Source organism: Ovis canadensis, chromosome 22 (genome assembly GCF_042477335.2).
Source record: "Ovis canadensis isolate MfBH-ARS-UI-01 breed Bighorn chromosome 22, ARS-UI_OviCan_v2, whole genome shotgun sequence".
Lineage (NCBI taxonomy): Eukaryota > Metazoa > Chordata > Mammalia > Artiodactyla > Bovidae > Ovis > Ovis canadensis.
Window position 1 is genome coordinate 38,050,238 of NC_091266.1, and position 21,814 is coordinate 38,072,051.

At 39.9% G+C, this 21,814-nt stretch overlaps 1 protein-coding gene across 3 annotated transcripts in view; it reads right to left on the reverse strand.

Moving 5' to 3' along the window:
* Nucleotides 1–21,814, reverse strand: part of ARMH3 (armadillo like helical domain containing 3) — a 167,047-nt gene that overhangs the window by 15,199 nt on the left and 130,034 nt on the right. For all 3 annotated transcript variants that reach the window (XM_069567714.1, XM_069567716.1, XM_069567715.1), the window contains one exon: nucleotides 17,059–17,137. In XM_069567714.1, the coding sequence (XP_069423815.1) occupies nucleotides 17,059–17,137 (79 nt within the window). The remainder of the gene's footprint in view (nucleotides 1–17,058; nucleotides 17,138–21,814) is intronic.

Below are 21,814 nucleotides of genomic sequence, written 5' to 3' on the forward strand. Positions count from 1 at the left end.
GGTTATTACACATTACATGAAGTCACATAACAAATTTTGAAGGTATACTGTAGTAAGTTAAAAATGCATGTTTGAAAACCTAGAGCAATGACTAAAATAATAAAACTAAGGGGTAGAGATAAGTCAATATTGGACATAAAATGGAATCATAAAAAATACTCAGTTAATCCAAACAAAAGCAGAAAAAGGAAAAAATAAATAGAAGAAAAAGAGGGGGAAAAAAAGGCAAGACAACAGATATTAATGCAACCATATAAATAAATAAATTAAATGTAACATTTCAATTAAAAGACAGAGGTTGTCAGACTGGGTAGAAAATCAATGTGCAGCTACAGGTTTTGTCTAAAAGAAATCCACCTAAAATATAAAGACACAGATAGGCTGAAATTATAAAGATGGGAAAAATATGTTGTATCAACACTAATTAAAGCAAAATTGAATTGCTATATTAATAACCTGATAAGGAGACTTCAAACAAGGGATATTATCTGGAACAAAGAGTGAAATTTCCTAAAAGCAAAAATAAATAAATAGAACCTAATTAAACTTAAAAGCTTTTGCACAGCAATGGAAACCATAAACAAACGAAAAGACAACCTATAGAACAAGAGAAAACATATTTGCAAACCATGAGGCTATCAAGCAATTAATTTCCAAAATATACAAACAGCTCATACAGCTCAACATCAAAAAACAAACAACCCAATCAAAATATGGGCAAAAGCCCTAAATAGATATTTCTCCAAGGAAGATATACAGATAGCCAAAGGAGGCACGTGAAAAGATGTTCAACATTGCTAATTATCAGAGAAATGCAAATCAGAACTACAATGAGGGAATTTCCCTGATGATCCAGTGGCTAAGACTCCATGCTTCTAAAGAAGGGAACCCAGGTTCGATCACCATCAGGGAACTAGATCTCGTACACCACAACTAAAGATCCTGCATATAGCAATGAAGATCGAAGATACCACACCGCGCAACTAAGATCTTGCACAGCCAAAAATTAACATCAAAATTACAAAAGAAACTACAATGAGGTTATCACCTCACACTGGTCAGAATGGCCATCTATAAATAGTCTATTAATAATGACTGCTGGAGAAGGTGTGAAGAAAAGGGGACCCTCATGCACAGTTTGGAGAAGGCAATGGCACCCCACTCCAGCATCCTTGCCTGGAAAGTCCCATGGACAGAGGAGCCTGGTACGCTGCAGTCCATGGGGTTGCTAAGCATCGGACACGACTGAGGAACTTCCCTTTCACGTTTCACTTTCATGCATTGGAGAAGGAAATGGCAACCCACTCCAGTGTTCTTGCCTGGAGAATCCCAGGGACGGGGGAGCCTGGTGGGCTGCTGTCTATGGGGTCACACAGAGTTGGACATGACTGAAGCGACTTAGCAGCAGCAGCATACACAGTTGGTGGGGATGTAAACTGGTATAGACATTATGGAAAGCAGTATGGTGATACCTCAGAAAACTGAAAATAGAATTGTCATGTGATCCCACAATCCCACTCCTGGGCATATATCTGAACAAAACTATAATTAGAGAAGGCACATGCGCCTCAGCGTTCACAGCAGCACTATTCACAATAGTCAAGACATGGAAGCAACTTAAATGTCCACTGACAGATGAGTGGATAAAGAAGATATGGTAGACAGATATAATGGAATACTATCCAGTTATTAAAAAGAATGAAATAATGCCATTTGCAGCTACATGGGTCAACCTGGAGATTATCATACCAAGCAAAATAAATGAGAAAGACAAAGACAGCAGAGTGGTGTGGAGCATGCAGGTTTTGGTCTACAGCCTGCGCACCACCTCTGCACCCACTGAGCCCTGCCTACCGGGGCTCTGGGGGCTGTAGGCGGGCACTGAACACCTGCCCCACTCTGCTGTCCATGCACAAATTCACAGACAAACATGAATGGGTTAACAACAGAAAATGGTGTTGGAACAGTGGCAATCAGCAATTTTGCACAGGAAGATTTGGGAGATGTTGTTTGCTGTAGTCTGTCAGAAGTTGGGACAAGATTGAACAAACAAGGAATCTGGTGCACTGTAAATTATGTTTGAAAGTGAAAGTCACTCAGTCGTGTCCGACTCTTTGCGACCCCATAGGCTATACAGTCCATGGAATTCTCCAGGCCAGAATACCGGAGTGGGTAGTCTTTCCCTTCTCCAACCCAGAGATTGAACCCAGGTCTCCCACATTGCAGGCGAATTCTTTACCAGCTGAGCCACAAGGGAAGCCCAAGAATACTGGAGTGGGTAGCCTATCCTTTCTTCAGCAGATCTTCCCAATGCAGGAATCGAACCAGGGTCTCCTGCATTGCAGGCAGATTCTTTACCAACTGAACTATCAGTGAAGCCCTAAATTATGTTTGGTGCACTGTAAAGCATAGCTGCTAGTGAACTCTACTGTGTTTATCAGAAGTAACTGAAATTAATGAAACTCGAGCAGAAAACCCGGGACTTGTCAACAAATCTTGTTACGAAGATGGTTGGCCCATCAAGATGACACTCAGTAACCCTTCAGAACTAGATGAACTAATGAGTGAAGCAGCATGAGAAATCCATAAAATCTCTTGAAGCGTGAAAATGGAACCCCTAAGTAAACTAGTTTGAAACAACTTAGGAAAAAAAAGACAAATACCACATGATACACTCATTATGGAATCTAAAATATGACACAAATGACCTTATCTATGACAGAAACAGAATAAAAAACATAGAGAATAGACTTGTGATTCTATGTGTGGGGGACAGGCTGGATTGGGAGTTTGAGATTAGCAGATGCAGACTATTGATACTATATACAGAATGGATAAACAAGATCCTGTTGTATACAACAGGGAACTATATTCAATATCCTATAATAAACCGCAATGGAAAAGAATAAAAATACCATTTAGATAACATAAAAAATGATTGAAAAAAATAGGTACAAAACAGTATGCTAAAAACTACAAAATATTGATGAGAAAATTTTAAAGATCTAAATAAATGGAGACGTATATCATGGTTGTGGATTTGAAAACAATATTATTAAAGTATCAGTTCTCCCCCAAGTTGATCTACAGAGTTAATGCAATTCCAATCAAAATCTTAGCAGGTTTTTATTTGTAGAAATGACAAGCTGATTTTATACTTTCAACAGAAATGCAAAAGAAATAGAATATTCAAAACAATTTTTAAAAAGAGCAAAATTAGATGACTTACATTACTTGATTTCATGATTTATGACAGACCTATAATAATCAAGACAGTGTAGGGCATAAATTTCGACCTATATAAGACCAATGGAACAGAACTAATACTTCAGAAATAGACCCACATATATATGGTCAATTGATTTTTTACAAATGTGCCAAAGATTTCAATAGGGGGCAGAAATAGTCTTTTCAACAGATGAGAATGGAACAACAGGATACTGCAGGATGGGAACTGGAAGAACGTTTACCATTACCAAACATCTTACAAAAAACTAACTTGAACTTCCTTGGTGGTTAAGTGGTTGAGAATCTGCCTGCCAGTGAAGGGAACATGGGTTCGATCCTTGGTCTAGAAACATTCCACATGCCTCTGGGCAACTAAGCCTAGGCCTGTGCGCCACAACTATCTAAATCCTCACTTCAGAGCCTATACTCTACAACAAGAAAAGCTAGCACAATGAAAAGCCCATGCACCGCAACTAGAGACTAGCCCCTGCTCGCCACAACTAGAGAAAGCCTGTACACAGCAGTGAAGATCCAGGGCAGCCAAAAGTAAATAAATAAATTTTATAAAGGAAACACTGATTCCATTAAAAAAATTAACTTGACACAGAGCATAGAACTAAATGTAAAAGCCAGAACCATAAAACTTCCAGAAGAAAATACAGGTAAAAATTTCCACAACTAGGAGGAAGCAAAGATTTACTAAATAAAACACAAGGGTGAAAATTGTTTCAAAAATTAATAACTTCATCTTCATGGTATTAATTTAAAATTGGTTTCTATTAAAATGTCTGGACTTTGAAAAATACCATTAATAACTTGCAAAGACAAGCCACTGAAAATAGGAGAAAATATTCACAATATATATGAAAAGGACCTGCATCTAGAATATACAGAAACTCATGAATAATCAAATTTAAAAACAGGCAAATGATCAGCTGGTCAACACTCGTCATCATGCAAAATAAATTAACAGTAATTTTTAGAACTGTAACGTATGCAGTATTACTAGAGCACTTTATATGCACTAGAATGGCTAAAATTAAAAAGACAATTCCAAGTGTGACAAAGATATGGAGTAGCTACAACTTAGTCATCGCTGGTTGGAATTAAAAATGGTATAACCACTTTTGAAAACAATTTGACAGTTTCTTTCTTTTGAAAAACATCTTTATTGAGATATAATTTACATACCATAAAATTCAATCATTTTAAGTATATAATTCAATGTTTTTAGTATATCACATAGTTGATAATTATCACCATGATCTAAGTTTAGAACCTTTTCACCATCCCCAAAAGAAACTTCATAACAATTAATAGTCATTCCCCAACTTACTCCCAACCCAGCTGTAGGTAACCATTAACCTATTTTATGTCTCTACAGATTTGCTTATTCTGGTCATTTAAAATAAATGGAATCACACAATATATGGTCTCTCTGACTGGCTTCCTTCATTTAGCATATGTTTTCAGGAATCACTCATGTTGTATCAGATATCAGTACTTCATTTCTTTTTATGGCTGTACAATATTCCATTGTATGGATGCATCACGTTTTGTTTACATACTTAGTTGCTGATGGACATTTTGGTTGTTTCTCGTTTTACTACTTGTGGCTCAGTAGTAAAGAATCCGCCTGCCAAGGCAGGAGACGTGGGTTCAATCCTTGGGTCGGGAAGACTCTCTGGAGAAAGACATGGCAACCCACTCCAGTATTCTTGCCTGGGAAATCTCATGGACAGTATTCTTGCCGGGGAAATCCCACAGACAGAGGGGTCTGCCGAGCTATAATCCATGGGGTTGCAAAAGAGTTGGACACAACTTAGCAACTAAACAACAGATACCAGTTTTGAGTTATCATGAATAACAGTAGTATGAATATTTGTATACAAGTCTTTGGGTAGATATATATTTTCATTCCTCTTGGGTAAATAGCTAGAAATGTCACAATATGGATGAATCTTAGACACAAGAGAGTTTATGTGAAATTCATAAAAGACAAATATAATCTATAGTGATAGAAATTAAATCAGTGGTTACCTAATTTGGTTACCTAATAACTAATCAGTGGTTACCTAATCAGGGCCCAAATTTGCAGATAAGACTAATTGTATGAAAGAATTTTAATGGGTTATGGAAATAAAATGTTCAGTATCCTGTGATGGTGATGATTACATAAATATATCTTATATGTTAATTACATCTCAATAAAGTTAAATAAAAAGTCCAGTAACTCATGTCAAGGCAAAAAAAAAAAAAACCATGGTTATGGCAGTAAACTTAAGTCTTTTTTGGTCTTGCCATTCCATTTTCGGTTGGGGCAAGCATGATTCAGACTGATATATCAGTATCCATAAGCTAGCAGTTCCCAGTATTTTCCAAAGATTCCCCTCATTGTGCTACTTCTCACCACCTCTCCACCACAGCAATTCTCCCTGACAAACTAAATGGACTCTGGGTAGCAATCAACAGTTTATAAGCATTTTCAGCTGGGCAGTAGTCACATGAAATTTTTTAAATTGGGTACACTGTCACTTTTAATTGGGTGTACCAGGGCTTCCCTGGTGAGTCAGTCATAAACAATCTGCCTGCAATGTGGGAGACCTGGGTTCAATCCCTGGGTTGGGAAGATTCCCTGGAGAAGGGAACAGCTACCCACTCCAGTATTCTGGCCTAGAGAATTCCACAGACAGAGGAGCCTGGCAGGCTACAGTCCATGGCGTCACAAAGAGTCGGACACGACTGAGTGACTCTCACTGACACTTTGTTGACAATCATTTGCCAAGCTCAGAGACTAGAGTCCTACCTTTACCAAGGACACATAATGAAGGTTCTACTTACGCCTTTTTTATAAAACTGAGGCAGAGGTAAAAGATATGAGATGATCATTGCCCTCCGTGTGGAAATTCACTCCAAAAAGGGTCATCAGCCAACCATTTATGGATTTATTTATAATGAGGGGGCATTTCACTGGGGTACCTAAAACTAAACTTTCTTAGGTTTATAAAGGGTTGTGGGGTGCTGTTGCAAGCATACCAAATACAACAGGGGAGTGAGGTCTATAGACTAGCACACAGGCAAAGGCCTAAACAAGAAGTGAGTGATCCTGATTCTTGCTCTTAGTCCTTACGGGTATATATGATTTTTGCATTTTTATAGCCCCTAGTGTGGCACAGAGCAGATACCTCTGTACTTATACACAGAAAAGAAATAATCTGGGGAATGTGAAGCTGGGACACCCATTCCTTGTCTTGCTGCACTAACCAAGGACACCAAGAAGCAGAGAATTCTTAGACTAAAGCAGGTTCTGAGAACTTCCTTGGTAGGCAAGAATTGGTTCTTTTTCAGAACACTTTAGCTCAAAGTGGCTTTAAAAAACAAGTACAGGCGCTAGAACAAATAGAACATGTAAAATCATAGGCTTCATTCGAGTGAGCATCCCTCCCTCCACTAGGTGCTTACAGTGACTTTCTATCCAAGATAACCCGAATCTCTCACCAGGGCACAATCATCCAATATAACTGTTTGGAAAAAAAGGATCCAAAAAGTGGATACAAGCCTCTGGATAGACTAAAAAAGATGATGCTCTTTAAAAGATAACTCTTTCTTCTATACAGCTAACTTGCATATAATATTCAGAAGGTTTTTTTCCCCCTTTCTATTTTCATACTCAGGACCAAACAATTTCAGAACCAATTTAAGCTGGCCAGTTCTCCTGTCCATACATGTCTTTCAAGCCTGCACTGAAATTTACTGATCTCACAGGCTGGCTCTGTCTTTCAGGAAGGTGGACCAGACAATGAGCCTCACAGTGGGTGATTCATGAAAGGTCATCACTTGGTTAAAGGAAAGGTGACAGTGGATTTTCTTTAATTTCCCTGGGCAGTTGCCCTATCTCCCTGACTTTATTTGATTGAAGCCCTAGAAACTCTTTGTGAAGCTTTTCTTTGTACTAAGTACAGATCCAACATGCCCAGGTCCTTACCCTGCACAGGCAAGGTATGCAATCACACCAAGAGGCAGCCAAGATAATTGGGGTTGGGGAACAGGATACACATGTTTACCAAATATCACATCAGGCCTTCTCCTTCTCTACGGCTTACTGCAGGCAGGACACTCCACCCAGCTCAAATCAAGAGGCAGATGATCTCTGTCCTCCCCACTTGAGGCCTTTCCTTGGAAACAGATCACATCTCAGGGAAGGAGACAGAAAATACCATCTCTGCTCCTAATTCTCCAGCAATCTGACATGGGGTCTCTGCCTCCCTGCCAAGACTCACTTATCTGTCCTTCCCTAACAGAATTCTTCACCAGAAATCCCATATGTGGGCTAAACACAGTTTCCCTCCTAGCTGGGTGGGTCATTTTTAAGATTGTAACTTCCTTTGAGCAGGATCACTCCTGCTCAAAGTGCTGTTATGGTACGTAGCAAAAACATTTCCAATTACACAGCCTATAACAGAGAAAACAGCTTGCATAATAACACTTTTGGCCTCCAAAGTTACTATAACAGTGGCAAACCATGTTTTTCCAAGCATATCTTAAAAGAGTTTTGAGCTACCTTCTAGGAAAGAAATTGCAATGGAAATAAAACAAAAGTACCAGAGGGTCTATTTGGAAGGAAGGAGGTGGCTAGAAAACTGAAAAGTGCTTGCTATCTTTATATCTAATAACTGGGAGAAACAAGGCCTGCTGTATCCTGAAATTTCTTGAAAAGTTGATAACTACTGGAATTCCTACAAGCTCCAATGCTATTTCTCCCATGCACTGCCAAAGAAGCTTTACCGACAGTGAAGTCTGATTGAGGAAGACCAGAAGTTTATGTGATGGGCATTTCAAAATTCATACTTAATTGGAGGAAATACTGACAGTGGCAGACAGGAATAATAAGTTAAGCTCTTCACCAGTAACCTCTGCATTCATCTAGCTTGGCTGAGGGACATTAATTTTGAATCTTCACTTTGCTACTTGAAAAAAAAAAAAAGGAACTACCACTTTAAAAACAATTAAAATTCAGTGTGCTATGTTTTAGATTTTGACCCACAAATACACATCATCTTTAAAAGAAATAAGTTCATAAAAACTTTTTAAAAATTCATCATCTTCCTTGGGTGTGTGGAAAAGCTTTATTTTTCATAGTGACTTTGCTGACATTCTTGGATGGGATAAAGAGACTTTTCCCTCATTTACAAAGTTATCATACTGTGCCAGGAGCCTCTACTGAGGCATTGCTGCCTAACTGGAAGGCAAATTCTCCAGGTCCCTGTTCAGTACTTTCTTTCCTTAACTGAATGGGCCTTTCCCAAACTGGGATTCTTTCCCCACTGCCTAGAAATGAGACCTGTTACCCCTGTTCTCTTTGCTTCACCCTCCACTTTCCTATCCTGACTTGCCTCTTCCTTCGTAATACCTAACAGACTCTAGTTGTCTTGCATGTTTCAAGAGATGAAAAAGCTCAAAGCTCAGACTTTGGTGTCCGACTGACCTAGGTTCACATTATGGCCTTATCACTAGCAGCTGTGTGATCTTGGACAAACTACTTAGTCTCTTCAGCATCCTCATCTATAAGATGAGGGTAACTATCTACCTCAGACAATTGATTAAATTAAGTAAATAGCCTAAGTAAAAGTGCCTAGCTCAAAAACTCCTAGTTGTTCCTTTTATCCATTTGTGTTCTTTTTAAATCCAAGATACTTTCCTCCCTATTCAGAGGAGCTAAAATCCAAGACCCCTTTCCCCCTGATCTGGTAGTGCAGCTTACCTCTTGGTCCAAGTAAAAGAGTAAATATCCTAGCAGCACATAACCAGCTGACCTTCCTAAATGGACCTTCTCAAGATGCCCTATGTAACAGAAAGTTGATTTCCAAGATTAAGCAGCTTGTAGGAAAATCCCTCTGCCTCTGATTTTGTGTCTTTCCTGAGTTAGTGAGTCCAGTTGCAAATAACTCATAGCAAACTTTTTTTCCTGCCAATTAGGTCACCCGAAATGCCAGAATCTAAACAAAGGCAGAAAAGAGAGGCAGGGTCAGACAGTCAATGCTTGTGTCACATGTTCATACTCACTAAGAGTTCCCACAGCAACCATCACTCAGGCTTAGAGAGACTGCAAAACTTTAGGCTGTTGTACAAAAACAATGCCAAGTACAGGAAACTGAGTTATGGCTATCATGAGAGTCTTAAATCTCAGCTCTAGCATATGTCTCTGCCAAGGCTGCCTTGCCTGACGGCCAATGTCATGTTTTAAGATGAGAAAATATCACAAGGGCTCTCATAGTAGGCTGCTCAGAGGTCTTGATTGCCTTGGGAGGCAATATAGGTGGCTCCCATGGGGAAAGTGACCCACGCTCACTTCCTGCATGGAAAGCCCTGCCTTGTAGCTTTACAGCTCCCTTCTCCTAGTCTTCGTCAACAACCAGTGGTGTGCTGGAGCTGGCTGACACATGCTTGGCCTGTGAGAGTGAACTGTTAAATTTTTAAGCACTGTGAGAGCCACTTGGCTTCACACTGGTGGCTATGGTTGGAGTATTTGTCCTCAGAACTACAAATCAGCCCCCTCCAACCACTTACCCTCTACCACTGTTAAACATTTACCTAACACCCCAAAGGGCCAACAACTCTAAAGTTGAAGTACAAGGCTCGACTTTCCTCATAAGTCTTGAAGCTTTTAGGATATCTCCCAAAGATCTTTATGTGTTTCCTTCTCCTGCTGCTGCTGCTAAGTAACTTCAGTCGTGTCCAACTCTGTGCGACCCCATAGATGGCCTCCTACCAGGCTCCCCCGTCTCTGGGATTCTCCAGGCAAGAACACCAGAGTGGATTGCTATTTCCTTCTCTAATGCATGAAAGTGAAAAGTGAAAGTGAAGTCACTCAGTTGTATCTGACTCTTAGCGACCTCATGGCCTGCAGCCTTCCAGGCTCCTCCATCCGTGGGATTTTCCAGGCAAGAGTACTGGAGTAGGGTGCCATTGATGTTCACAAATAACAGGTGCCACCCAGGCACCCCAACAGTGTTTGCCTCACAAACATGGACTCTCCTCTTGTTAGTGTCTCACTCTTCTCTGGGAAAATAAAGCTAGATTTCGTTAGGATTTCTAAACACCCAGAAGTTATTTACAGTGATTCTTATCTTAGGATTAGGAGAAAATCAAAAAGGGTTAGAAAGATTACTAATAGATGAAAATAAATACTCAGCTTCCAATGTAACTTTCACTCAATCACATATGAAGCATTTTTGTTTAATTCTGCAAGGCAGAGGGGAGGGAAGGGAAGTTGTTCAATAAACAGTTTCAGTTTTGAAAGATGAGAAATTTCTAGAGATAACTGCACAATAATGTACATATTAACACTACTGTAGTGTACAGTTAAGAATGGTTAAGATGGTAAATTTTGTTATATTTGTTTGTATGTTATGTGTTTTGTTATATGTGTTTGCTATATTTGTTATACCAGGAAAAAAAAGAGAGCTAGGTTTGCTTAGTAGGTCTAATAATATGCCTATTAGCATTGAGGGTGGCTCATACCAGGCCTTTGATGAATGCTTGTGAACTGAATCAAAGGAGGTATAATTAGGACAGGGATGAGAGTCGATACACTAGGGACTATGGAAGATGTGCTAACAATTTAAATGACTGAATTATACATCTAAGTCATCCAGTCTCTGGGCGCCCTGGGACCCGAGGACAAGGCAGACACACTCTGGGACTCTTCCCACTCTTTCTGTCCTTTTCAGGTCCTGGCTTTGAGGATATTTTACAATCTATGCCTCTCCATTTATCCAATTCCTATCCTTCCCCTTTCAAGGCCCAACTCAATTCTTCTCTCATCCACATGGCCTTTCCACCACCACAACCCACAGAGATCTTTCTCTAATAGGAACCTACATATCCTATTGTTAGTACTGGTCAGCTATTGATAATAAGCCGCCTTAAGCCATCTTTCACACTTATTTTATCCTTTGAGAACAAAGGCTCTTTATCATACTTCTGTATCCCTTAAATGCCTAGGATGATCTGAAGCATAAAGCATTAAATGCTAAAAACTGAGAACTGAATGAAGATTGAAGAAAGTTAAGAGTGGGCCAATCACTTACTTGCTTTCCAATGGGATATTTCAATGGCACAAAACTGGTCATGAATGTAACTGAAAGCTTAAGGAATCAGGTGATCAGCGAAGGTTTTGTCTTGAATGCTAAATTGCCACTATGTTCTTTAGATACTCAGGGCTCTAGAGAATCTTTCTGTAAAGTTCTGCTATGAAACTCTCTTTGGTATAAGGAAATTAGAGCTAATACAAGTTAATGTCATAGCATTTGCAAACCAAAATAAATAGCAAATAGTCTAAAAGGAGCTTAAGATCCTCAAAGGGCATTTTCAAAGGTCTGATGGCTTTGGGGTCAAGGAAAGTATGAGGTACTATTTAAGACAACTAAGCCAGTGATTTTCTACAAAACTTTGTATGTTGAAAGGGCCAAACACTGGTTGAGAATTTTAAGAAAGATGGATCCTTTTCAAGGGGGGGAAAAAGGACAGATGCCTAATTTTGCACAATTTCAGAGTGTTCAATAATTTTCTAAAGCCTATGCTTGGACTTCGGATTAAAAAACCGATGAGTTTAAAAAAACAAACGATGAGCTAGTGTATAGATCCATTTCTAGCAGGATGTAGCCAGCAATGATAAATTCTTTTCTTAATTTGAAACAGGAATGAAGGAGACGGAGTATATCAGAGTTTAAATAGGACAAGATAGGGAGGAGAACCCCCTGAAGAGCTCTTCTATTCCAGCAAACTTACCTGAAGGGAGCACTGAATCATCAAGACAAGATTTCCTCAAAGCATCCAAACCCAAGACTTAGGGTGGGGCCCACAGTTTCTCTTAAATCCCTCCCATCCACATTTATTTAGTAGAAACAAAAGGGTCATTGGGATTTATCTATGAGAATCCCACAGGTTTTGAGAGTGAGACTCAGTTGTCCTCCTGGGAAAATGAAAATCAGGGTGGATGTCACTGGTAGGGACAGTTCAGTTCAGTCACTCAGTCGTGTCCAACTCTTTGCGACTCCATGAATCGCAGCATGCCAGGCCTCCCTGTCCATCACCAACTCCCAGAGTTCACCCAAACTCATGTCCATCGAGTTGGTGATGCCATCCAGCCATCTCATCCTCTGTCGTCCTCTTCTCCTCCTACCCCCAATCCCTCCCAGCATCACAGTCTCTTCCAATGAGTCAACTCTTTGCATGAGGTGGCCAAAGTACTGGAGTTTCAACTTTAGCATCAGCCCTTCCATAGAACACCCAGGGCTGATCTCCTTCAGAATGGACTGGTTGGATCTCCTTGCAGTCCAAGGGACTCTCAAGAGTCTTCTCCAACACCACAGTTCAAAAGCATCAATTCTTCGGCACTTAGCTTTCTTCACAGTCCAACTTTCACACCCATACATGACCACTGGAAAAAACACAGCCTTGACTAGACTGACCTTTGTTGGCAAAGTAATGTCTCTGCTTTTAAATATGCTATCAAGGTTGGTCATAACTTTCCTTCCAAGGAGTAAGTGTCTTTTAATTTCATGGCTGCAATCACCATGTTAGGGACAGGATCATAACAAATGATTCTACCGGCTAGAGATAGATGCTTACCAACAAGCCATACTGAGAAGAGAAAGGAGCTAAATCCCAGCTAATGGTGGGCAAGGGCCTTGAAGGACAATTTTTATAAGATGTACTAAAGACAAGCCAATGCAGAAGGGAATAACTAAGAATAGTTTCACAGTTCTTGGAAAAGCAAGTTTTACCTTCTCCATAAACTTTATTCATAAAGATATGTGAAATACAAAAAGAGGTCAAAGTGCCCTTACCAAACACCATATACAAAAATTAATTTAAAATGAGTCAAAGACCTAAATGTAAAAGCTAAAACTATAAAAGGCAACCCCACAGAATGGGAGAAAATGTTTGCAAATCACACATCTGATGAAGGATAAATATCTATAGAGTATATAGACATTCCTAAAACTCAACAACAAAAATCCAAACAATTCAAATAAAAAATGGGCAAGGGGCTTGAATACAATTTCTCCAAAGAAGATAAAGAATGGTCAATAAAAATATAAAAAGATGCTCAACATTAATAATGATTAGGGAAATAACAAAGCCACAATAAGATACTACTTCACCCTCATTAAGATGGCTATTATCCAAAACCAGGAAAAATTGGAATAATTTTATATTTTAGGTGCGACCAATCTGGGAAACACCATGATAGCTTCTCAAAAAATTAAACACAGAATTAATTCCCATTTGACCCAGCAGTTTCATTTCTGGGTATATACACAAAAGAACTGAAAACAGGGACTCAAACACCAATTTCACAGCATTCTTCACAGTAGCCACAAGGTGGAAGCAGCCCAAATGTCCATCGATGGACAGAAGGATAAATAAAATGTGCTATACACATCAATGGAATATCATTCACCTTTGAAAGGAATGAAATTCTGATACATGCTACAACATTGAAGACATTATGCTAAAAGAAATAAACCAGATATGAGCAGGCTAAGTCACTTCAGTTGTGTCTGACTCTTTGTGACTCTATGGACTGTAGCCTACAAGGCTCCTCTCTCCATGTGATTCTCCAGGCAAGAAAACTGGAATTGATTGCCATTTCCTTCTCCATATACAAAAAGACAAATATTGTATGATTCTACTTTCTGTGAGGCCCTTAGCATAGTCAGATTGTTGTTTAATAACAGTAAGTTGTGTTGTTAAGCCGTGTCCAACTCTTTTGCGACTCCATGGACTGTAGCCTGCCAGGCTCCCACACAGAGACAAACAGTAGAAGAGTGATTACCAGGGGCTTGGTGGAGGGGAAATGAGGAGTTACTGTTTAATGGGTATAGCATTTCAGCATGCAATGATGAGAAAGTTCTGGGGATGGATAGCAGTGATGGTTACAACAATATGAAAGTACTTAACACCACTGAACTGTATACTTAAAAATTGTTCAATTGGTAAATTTTATGTATATTTTACCACACGCACACAAGAAGAGTTAATATGTACAAGGTTCACAATCAACCCCAAATATGACTCCTGTGTGTACAATATAAAAATGCATGCATTTATTACACTAGAAAATGCATGACTATTCAGTCACACTGAGGGTATTAACTGATTAAAAAACTTTGCTCTCCATGATGCCAATGAGAAGTAACAAAAAAATGTCATCTATCATCTGGACACCTGAAAATAAACCTAGTGTGAGAGACTGGGCTCTGTTTGATAAGCAATAATGGATTTACAAGCATCATCTTGAAATGCCTCAAACAGACTGCTAGAATGTGTCTGGGGGTTGTCAGAACTCAGTCATAAATCTCTAGCCAGAAGAAAATGGCAGCCTGAGCAGGCAGATCTAGCAAAGAGTCCTCTCTTATCTGCTGTCTTACTAATCTTAATAAACCCCAGTTAATGCCTATCCATGGTCTTTAGGTTTACTTTAATAGTACTTCAGAATCTACTTGGGGATTAAGTTCCCAATTTCCTCTTTCTACTTAGTTTGCTGCTAACAACTGCAGGTCCTATTTTTTTTTGCGGGGGGTGGGGGTGGGGGGCGGGGTGCACGTGGCCTGTGGGATCATAGTTCCCTGACAAGGAATCAAACCCGTGCCCCCTGCATTGGAAGCGTGGAGTCCACATGACTGAAAGGGAAGTCCTTGCAGGGCCTATTGCATCCCAAACCCAGTTCTTCTGGAAGCTGTGAATACACTTAACATTCATGATATCAGCATTAAGTGATATCATTAAGGGAGAGAAGTGCTCCAACACATGCTGGAGATTAACAAGGAGTCAAAATACTTTTAACCTGATAGTACTGAGAATAAAACCAAGTGTACTCTAATGCTGTCATTTATTGCCCTTCAGAGTCAGTTAGGGAAGAGAAGCAACAACTATTTTGAGGGCAGTTTCGAAAAGGGTCCCAGAATAGAATCACCCTTCCTCCACTACCCAAGTGAAAAGGATTGTTAAAAGAGGTGAGTATACACAAACTCCATGACAGTAAGGACTACACTTAGATTATTCACTACTGATCCCTGCTACCCAGCACCACTCTTTCTACACAGCAGATATGCAATATTATTTATTAAGAAAAGAAATCTTTGAGAGCTACTTCCCCTTCCTCATTTTCAAATAGGGCTGTGTTTTCTTCCACTCTATAGAAGTCACCTCATCTCTGGCTTTCTGAGAGGCACTTTCATCACTTCATTTAACTCTGAAAGAAGTTGGAGTGGGGGTGAGGACACGTGCTTGCTAATCATCCTTTTCCAGATTGCCTCATGCGCCAGAATGGATTTTTATTATTGGTCTGTGGCTGCTACTGCTGTAGAAAGATTTCAGCCTGACCTTCCCAAGCTGCTGGGGGATGAATACTGCACGTGGCTGACTGGGAAAAAATGTGTCTTCCTCTTTTTTTTTAAAAAAAAAAAAAAAGCTTTTAGACTAAACAGAGCTCACTGTGATAGGAAAGTCACCCCTTCTTTCACTATACAAAGCTCAAGATGTTGAATTCTTTTGCATAAAAACAATATAACAAAACTGATCTGAACTGGTTCAACAGGAAAAAGGTAGGATGTTGAAGCACCTCACAGACAGCAGTGGCATCAAAGTCCTGAACAGGACTTAGGGCTGCTCCATAGGCAGAAGAGGAAAAAAGAAAAATGAAAGCCATTTATCAAAGTGGTTTAAATAAGAGGATGAATTCTCACAGCTGGCCTCACAAAGGAGAATAAATATGTCAAAGGGAAAATTGATAGACTAATTGAGTCCTATCCATCTGGCTGAGGAAAGAGCCACTGGTGGGAATACTGAGAAGCTGTCTGTTAGGCAAAGGCTTGCTTTGGTGCCTCATTTGGCCAACAGAATAGCTTTTAGGAACACTGAACACACAATCATGCCACAGCTGGCTAGCTGGCCCTGCCAGCAAGAGGCTCATAGAAGGGTTACACTGATGCAAAGGCCAAAAGAGGGAAAGCAGAGCATAGGTGATTTTGTTGTTTTTATTTGGCTTGGAGCCTATATCTGGACTCTCACCTCATGAACACCCAGGCCCTTCAACTTGGGAGTAGGGTGAGAAGGAAGGGAGACCGTATGAATATATGTCTCATTTTGTGCTTTTGAAAACAAGACTCAAAGTCTTGTTCTGAAACATCAAGTTTGATACCATGCTACACTAAAGCCCCATCTTATTTTTATATAATGCAGAGCTGAGGGCTCTTCTCTTTGGGAAAAGAGGAAATCAGGCCAGACTCAAGGAAAACGAACACACAATACTATCTGCATGTGCCACAGTTCATACCACAGAAAAATCTGCTCAGAAAGAATTGCTCAAGGCACACAGAACTCAATTCTAACACAAATCTGCCCCAAGGAGGGTTCATATTTTAAGGAGACAAACAACATCAAATTAAGCTGAACTCAGGGTTTTTCTAACTGGCAGTTTCAACCATTTCTAAGTTTTCAATTCTTATTTTCAAAAGTCAAAATGACTCTCTGCCTAAAATTTAAAAAAAAGAAATGCCTTATCACCCACACTAAAATAACAATTCACCAAAATTTCACCTACATTATCTTTTACATAATTAAATGAACCTTTCATATGGCACAAAAGCAGAAGTCATAATTCTAATTAAAGTACTATCAACAAATCCCTTACTAATTCCTCTTAAGCAGTCTGGCTCTTGCCACTCCCACTAGAAGCTCAGTCACAGAATCCCTCTGCCATCTGAGAGGACTTGATGCTGGCCACCAACAAGGGCCACTCTGAGGGAAGTAGTGGCTTACCTGCTCCTCTGACAGTTGGGATATGTGATTCACAGCAGCATAGGATTCAATTTTGGGGTTAAAGTGGTTGATGATGGCTCTGAAACAGAGAATTAACATTAATACAGTACCAGATGGAATAAGAAGATAAATGAGTTAAAAAAAAGTATCAGCTACCCTCTGATTTAGAATATGAGACCATGGGTGTGACTCTTGGAAGGTAACTGTTCTCTTATGAACATGAAGTCACATGGGGTCAAGTGATTACTCTAAAATGGGAAAGGTTTAATAATTTATTAGGCAGAGAACAGAACCAAGTATGCCTGCTCTGTAAATGAACTAGAGGAAAATCTCACAACCAAACAAAAGTCAAAACCTAGCATCCTTCAGATGAGAAACAGGGCTTAGCAGGCTGTCCACCAGGCGGCCCTTGTGTTTCAGTTAGAAAAAAAAAAAATACTTTGCTCTGCTCTTACTCAGGAGAACAGGGCATTCAGTGAAGCTGGACCAACATGTGGGTTGAATATAGTCTCTGAAGAACCTAAGATTTCCCAAAGCCTATAACCATTACATTTGTTAGTTAATACTTTGAACCAAAATTTTATTTCCAGCCATTCAAACCAAAATCTGAATGTTGTTTTCAAACATTCTCTCTTTAGGGTCACCAAGACATATCAAATCTATTTCTTAAAAACCTCTGAAATCTGAAATGAATTTCCCTGAAACCAATGCTTTAGTATAGATCTCTCTGATTTCTTCTCTAGTAGAGTAGAAAACCAATAGTCATGTATGGATTTGAGAGCTGGACCATAAAGAAGGCTGAGCACCAAAGAATTTATGCTTTCAAACTATGGTGCTGGAGAAGACTCTTCAGAGTCCCTTGGACAGCAAGGAGATCAAATCAGACAATCCTAAAGCAAATCAACCCTGAATATTCCTTAGAAGGACTGATGTTGAAGCTAAAGCTCCATTACTTTGCCTATCTGACGTGAAGAGCTGACTTATTGGAAAAGACCCCGAAGCTAGGAAAAACTGAGGGCAAGAGGAGAACGGGGTGACAAAGGATGAGATGGTTGGATGGTATCACTGGCTCAACGGACATGAGTTTGAGCAAACTCCAGGAGATAGTGATGGACAGAGAAGCAGGGACAGAGAAGCCTGGTGTGTTACAGTTCACAGGGTTGCAAAGAGATGGACATGACTTAGCGACTGAACAAAAAGAGTATAAAAAGCACAGGTTTTAGACTAGAGGTTAATGGGGAGAAGAGAAAAATCTAACAGAATAATTTCAAATAATATGTGCAGATACTCTCCTCTTTATGAGGTGGAGTTTAGTTCCCATTATCACTGAGAGTAAGCTAGACTTATCTCTATATAATAGCAAAAGGGAAAAATAGTAACTTGACAGTAAAGAATCCTGACAAACCTACTTCAACCAAGTAATGAAGATGAGTATCACCAGTGATGTCATGTAACCCCTGGTATGGTCTGGTAAGAAGGGCACTTCATCTCTATCGTGTACTTTTAGGAATTCATGATCTCAATCTAAGAACAAGAAAAACATCAGACAAACCCACACTGGGGTACATTCTAGAGAATACCTTGCCAGTTACTCCTCAAGATTGTCAAGGTCATGAAAAACAAAACTTGAGGAAGAGTCATAGACCAGAGCCCATTGGTGAGATATGACTAAATGCAACTTGATGCTCTGAATTGGATCTGGGAACAGAAAGAGGACATTAAAGGATAAACTGTTGAAACCCAAACAAAATATGGAGTTTAGTTAATAGTAACATATCAATGCCTGTTTCTTAGTGTTGATACACATACCATGGTAATGTAAGAGGGGAGAAACTAGGTTGAGGGGCATATAGAAACTCTATGCATTATCTTTGCACTTTTTCCTGTAATTTTAAAATTATTCCCAAATTGATGCTTTTGAATTGTGGTGTTGGAGAAGACTCTTGAGAGTCCCTTGGACTGCAAGGAGATCCAACCAGTCCATTCTAAAGGAGATCAGCCCTGGGTATTCATTGGAAGGAATGATGCTCAAGCTGAAACTCCAATACTTTGGCCACCTCATGCAAAGAGTTGACTCATTGGAAAAGACTGTGATGCTGGGAGGGATTGGGGGCAGGAGGAGAAGAGGACGACAGAGGATGAGACAGCTGGATGGCATCACCGACTCGATGAACATAAGTCTGGGTAAACTCTGGGAGCTGGTGATGGACAGGGAGGGCTGGCGTGCTGCGATTCATGGGGTCGCAAAGAGTCGGACACGACTGAGCGACTGAACTGAACTGAAAGTTATTAAAATGTGTGTATGACAGCATAATAGAAATCAATATATTCTTTTAATATAACTTACTGATAGTAAAGAATTTAATCTAACCCAAATATCAGAAGTATAAGCCAGAAATTTAAAAAGAAAATCATGGTGTGGAATACCAGTTTGACCAATGTTTTTCTGAATGATTTTTGGAAGCTGTATATTTTGCCAGAGGGATAAAATGGGAATAATAATATCTGTTTTAGCACAGTAACTAGGAATAGTACATTGCAGGCATACAATAAATGTTTGTTGAAAGAGGGAACTAAATCTTAAGAGGATTTATGCAATATGTATATAGTAAAGCAATGTTAAATATCTAGCACAATGCCTGGCACACAGCTGGTACTCAATAAATATTCAGTGAATGACTAAATCAAATAGGACAGAAATGAGTCAGGCACAAGAGGCAAGTTTTGGTAACTTCTTTTCCAAGAGACTGTCAAGAAGGGTAGAGATGTTATTATCTGCAAGTTAAGGTTGTGGAGTTTGGTCTAAATCCAAAATATCCACTGTAATCAAGTTGGGGGGGTGTCAAATATTTTTCTCATTCAGAAAGCAAAGTTTGAGGATACTGGCAGCAATGACAACAGTCCAGGAACTATTGAAGAAAAACAGAAAGAAACAGAAAGAAAAACCGGGGACTAAACCCAATGAGAAGACAGGGGGGCCAGGTATAGGGAACTGAGAATCCCACCAATCCTAGCAGCAGCACTAACTTACAGTTAACCCAGGATAGAGTCTGAGTCACAGAATTCAGCTCCCAAGAGTGATGGCATTGAGTAAAGGAAATACAATAGATAAATCAATCCAGTATCAGACCTCAGTTATTTTGGAAAACAGAAATTACGTTCTATAAATACATCTATTTCATGCTTTTGTAGGTTTTTTTTTTTTTAAGGTCTTCTTTAAATTTCTTAGTAAAAGATTTTTTTGAAAAGTGTTTGAAAAAAATCCTGACTCAACTGAACTAGAATTACATTTTTGTTTTGATGTGCCTAGGTTTAGAGAACAGTTCAGTTCAGTTCAGTTCAGTTGCTCTGTCGTGTCTGACTCTTTGCAACTCCATGAATCGCAGCACGCCAGGCCTCCCTGTCCATCATCAACTCCTGGAGTTCACTCAGACTCAAGTCCATCGAGCCATTGATGCCATCCAGCCATCTCATCCTCGGTCGTCCCCTTCTCCTCCTGCCCCAATCCCTCTCAGCATCACAGTCTTTTCCAATGAGTCAACTCTTCGCATGAGGTGGCCAAAGTACTGGAGCTTCAGCTTTAGCATCATTCCTTCCAAAGAAATCCCAGGGTTGATCTCCTTCAGAATGGACTGGCTGGATCTCCTTGCAGTCTAAGGGACTCTCAAGAGTCTTCTCCAGCACCACAGTTCAAAAGCATCAATTCTTCGGCGCTCAGCCTTCTTCAAAGTCCAACTCTCACATCCAGACATGACTACTGGAAAAATCATAGCCTTGACTAGACGGACCTTAGCCGGCAAAGTAATGTCTCTGCTTTTAAATATGCTATCTAGGTTGGTCGTAACTTTTCTTCCAAGGAGTAAGCGTCTTTTAATTTCATGGCTGCAGTCACCATCTGCAGTGATTTTGGAGCCCAAAAAAATAACGTCTGACACTGTTTCCACTGTTTCCCCATCTACTTCCCATGAAGTGATGGGACCAGATGCCATGATCTTCGTTTTCTGAATGTTGAGCATTAAGCCAACTTTTTCACTCTCCTCTTTCACTTTCATCAAGAGGCTTTTTAGCTCCTCTTCACTTTCTGCCATAAGGGCAGTGTCATCTGCATATCTGAGGTTATTGTTATTTCTCCCAGAAATCTTGATTCCAGCTTGTGTTTCTTCCAGTCCAGCGTTTCTCATGATGTACTCTGCATAGAAGTCAAATAAGCAGGGTGACAATATACAGCCTTGACGTACTCCTTTTTCTATTTGGAACCAGTCTGTTGTTCCATGTCCAGTTCCAACTGTTGCTTCCTGACCTGCAAACAGATTTCTCAAGAGGCAGGTTAGGTGGTCTGGTATTCCCATCTCTTTCAGAATTTTCCACAGTTTAACTCCAAAACAGCCTAATGTGTATCTGGGTGGGATGGTAGCAGCCACTGGAGCCCAGGTGGCAATCCAGAGAAGCTGGTGAGGACAATGGAAGAATCCCTGGGAACGGAACAGATAGGGATGTTGTAATTCTATTCCCTTCCTATCAGAGGAATTTTCTTGCCAAGAAAGAAAGCAAGGAAGCAAGAAAGAAATGAGAGAGGAAGGAGAAAGAAAAAGAGGGAAGAAAGAAAGACACGGAAGGAGCTCAGAGCAAGAAACAAAGGAGAGAGGAGATGGGGGAGAGAAAGAAAAAAATATTGGAAGGTACCATCTTCAGAAAGTACACTTATTTTCTTCCCTTCTAACTGTTACATCTGCCAAGTATCAGCTGGGTCTATGGA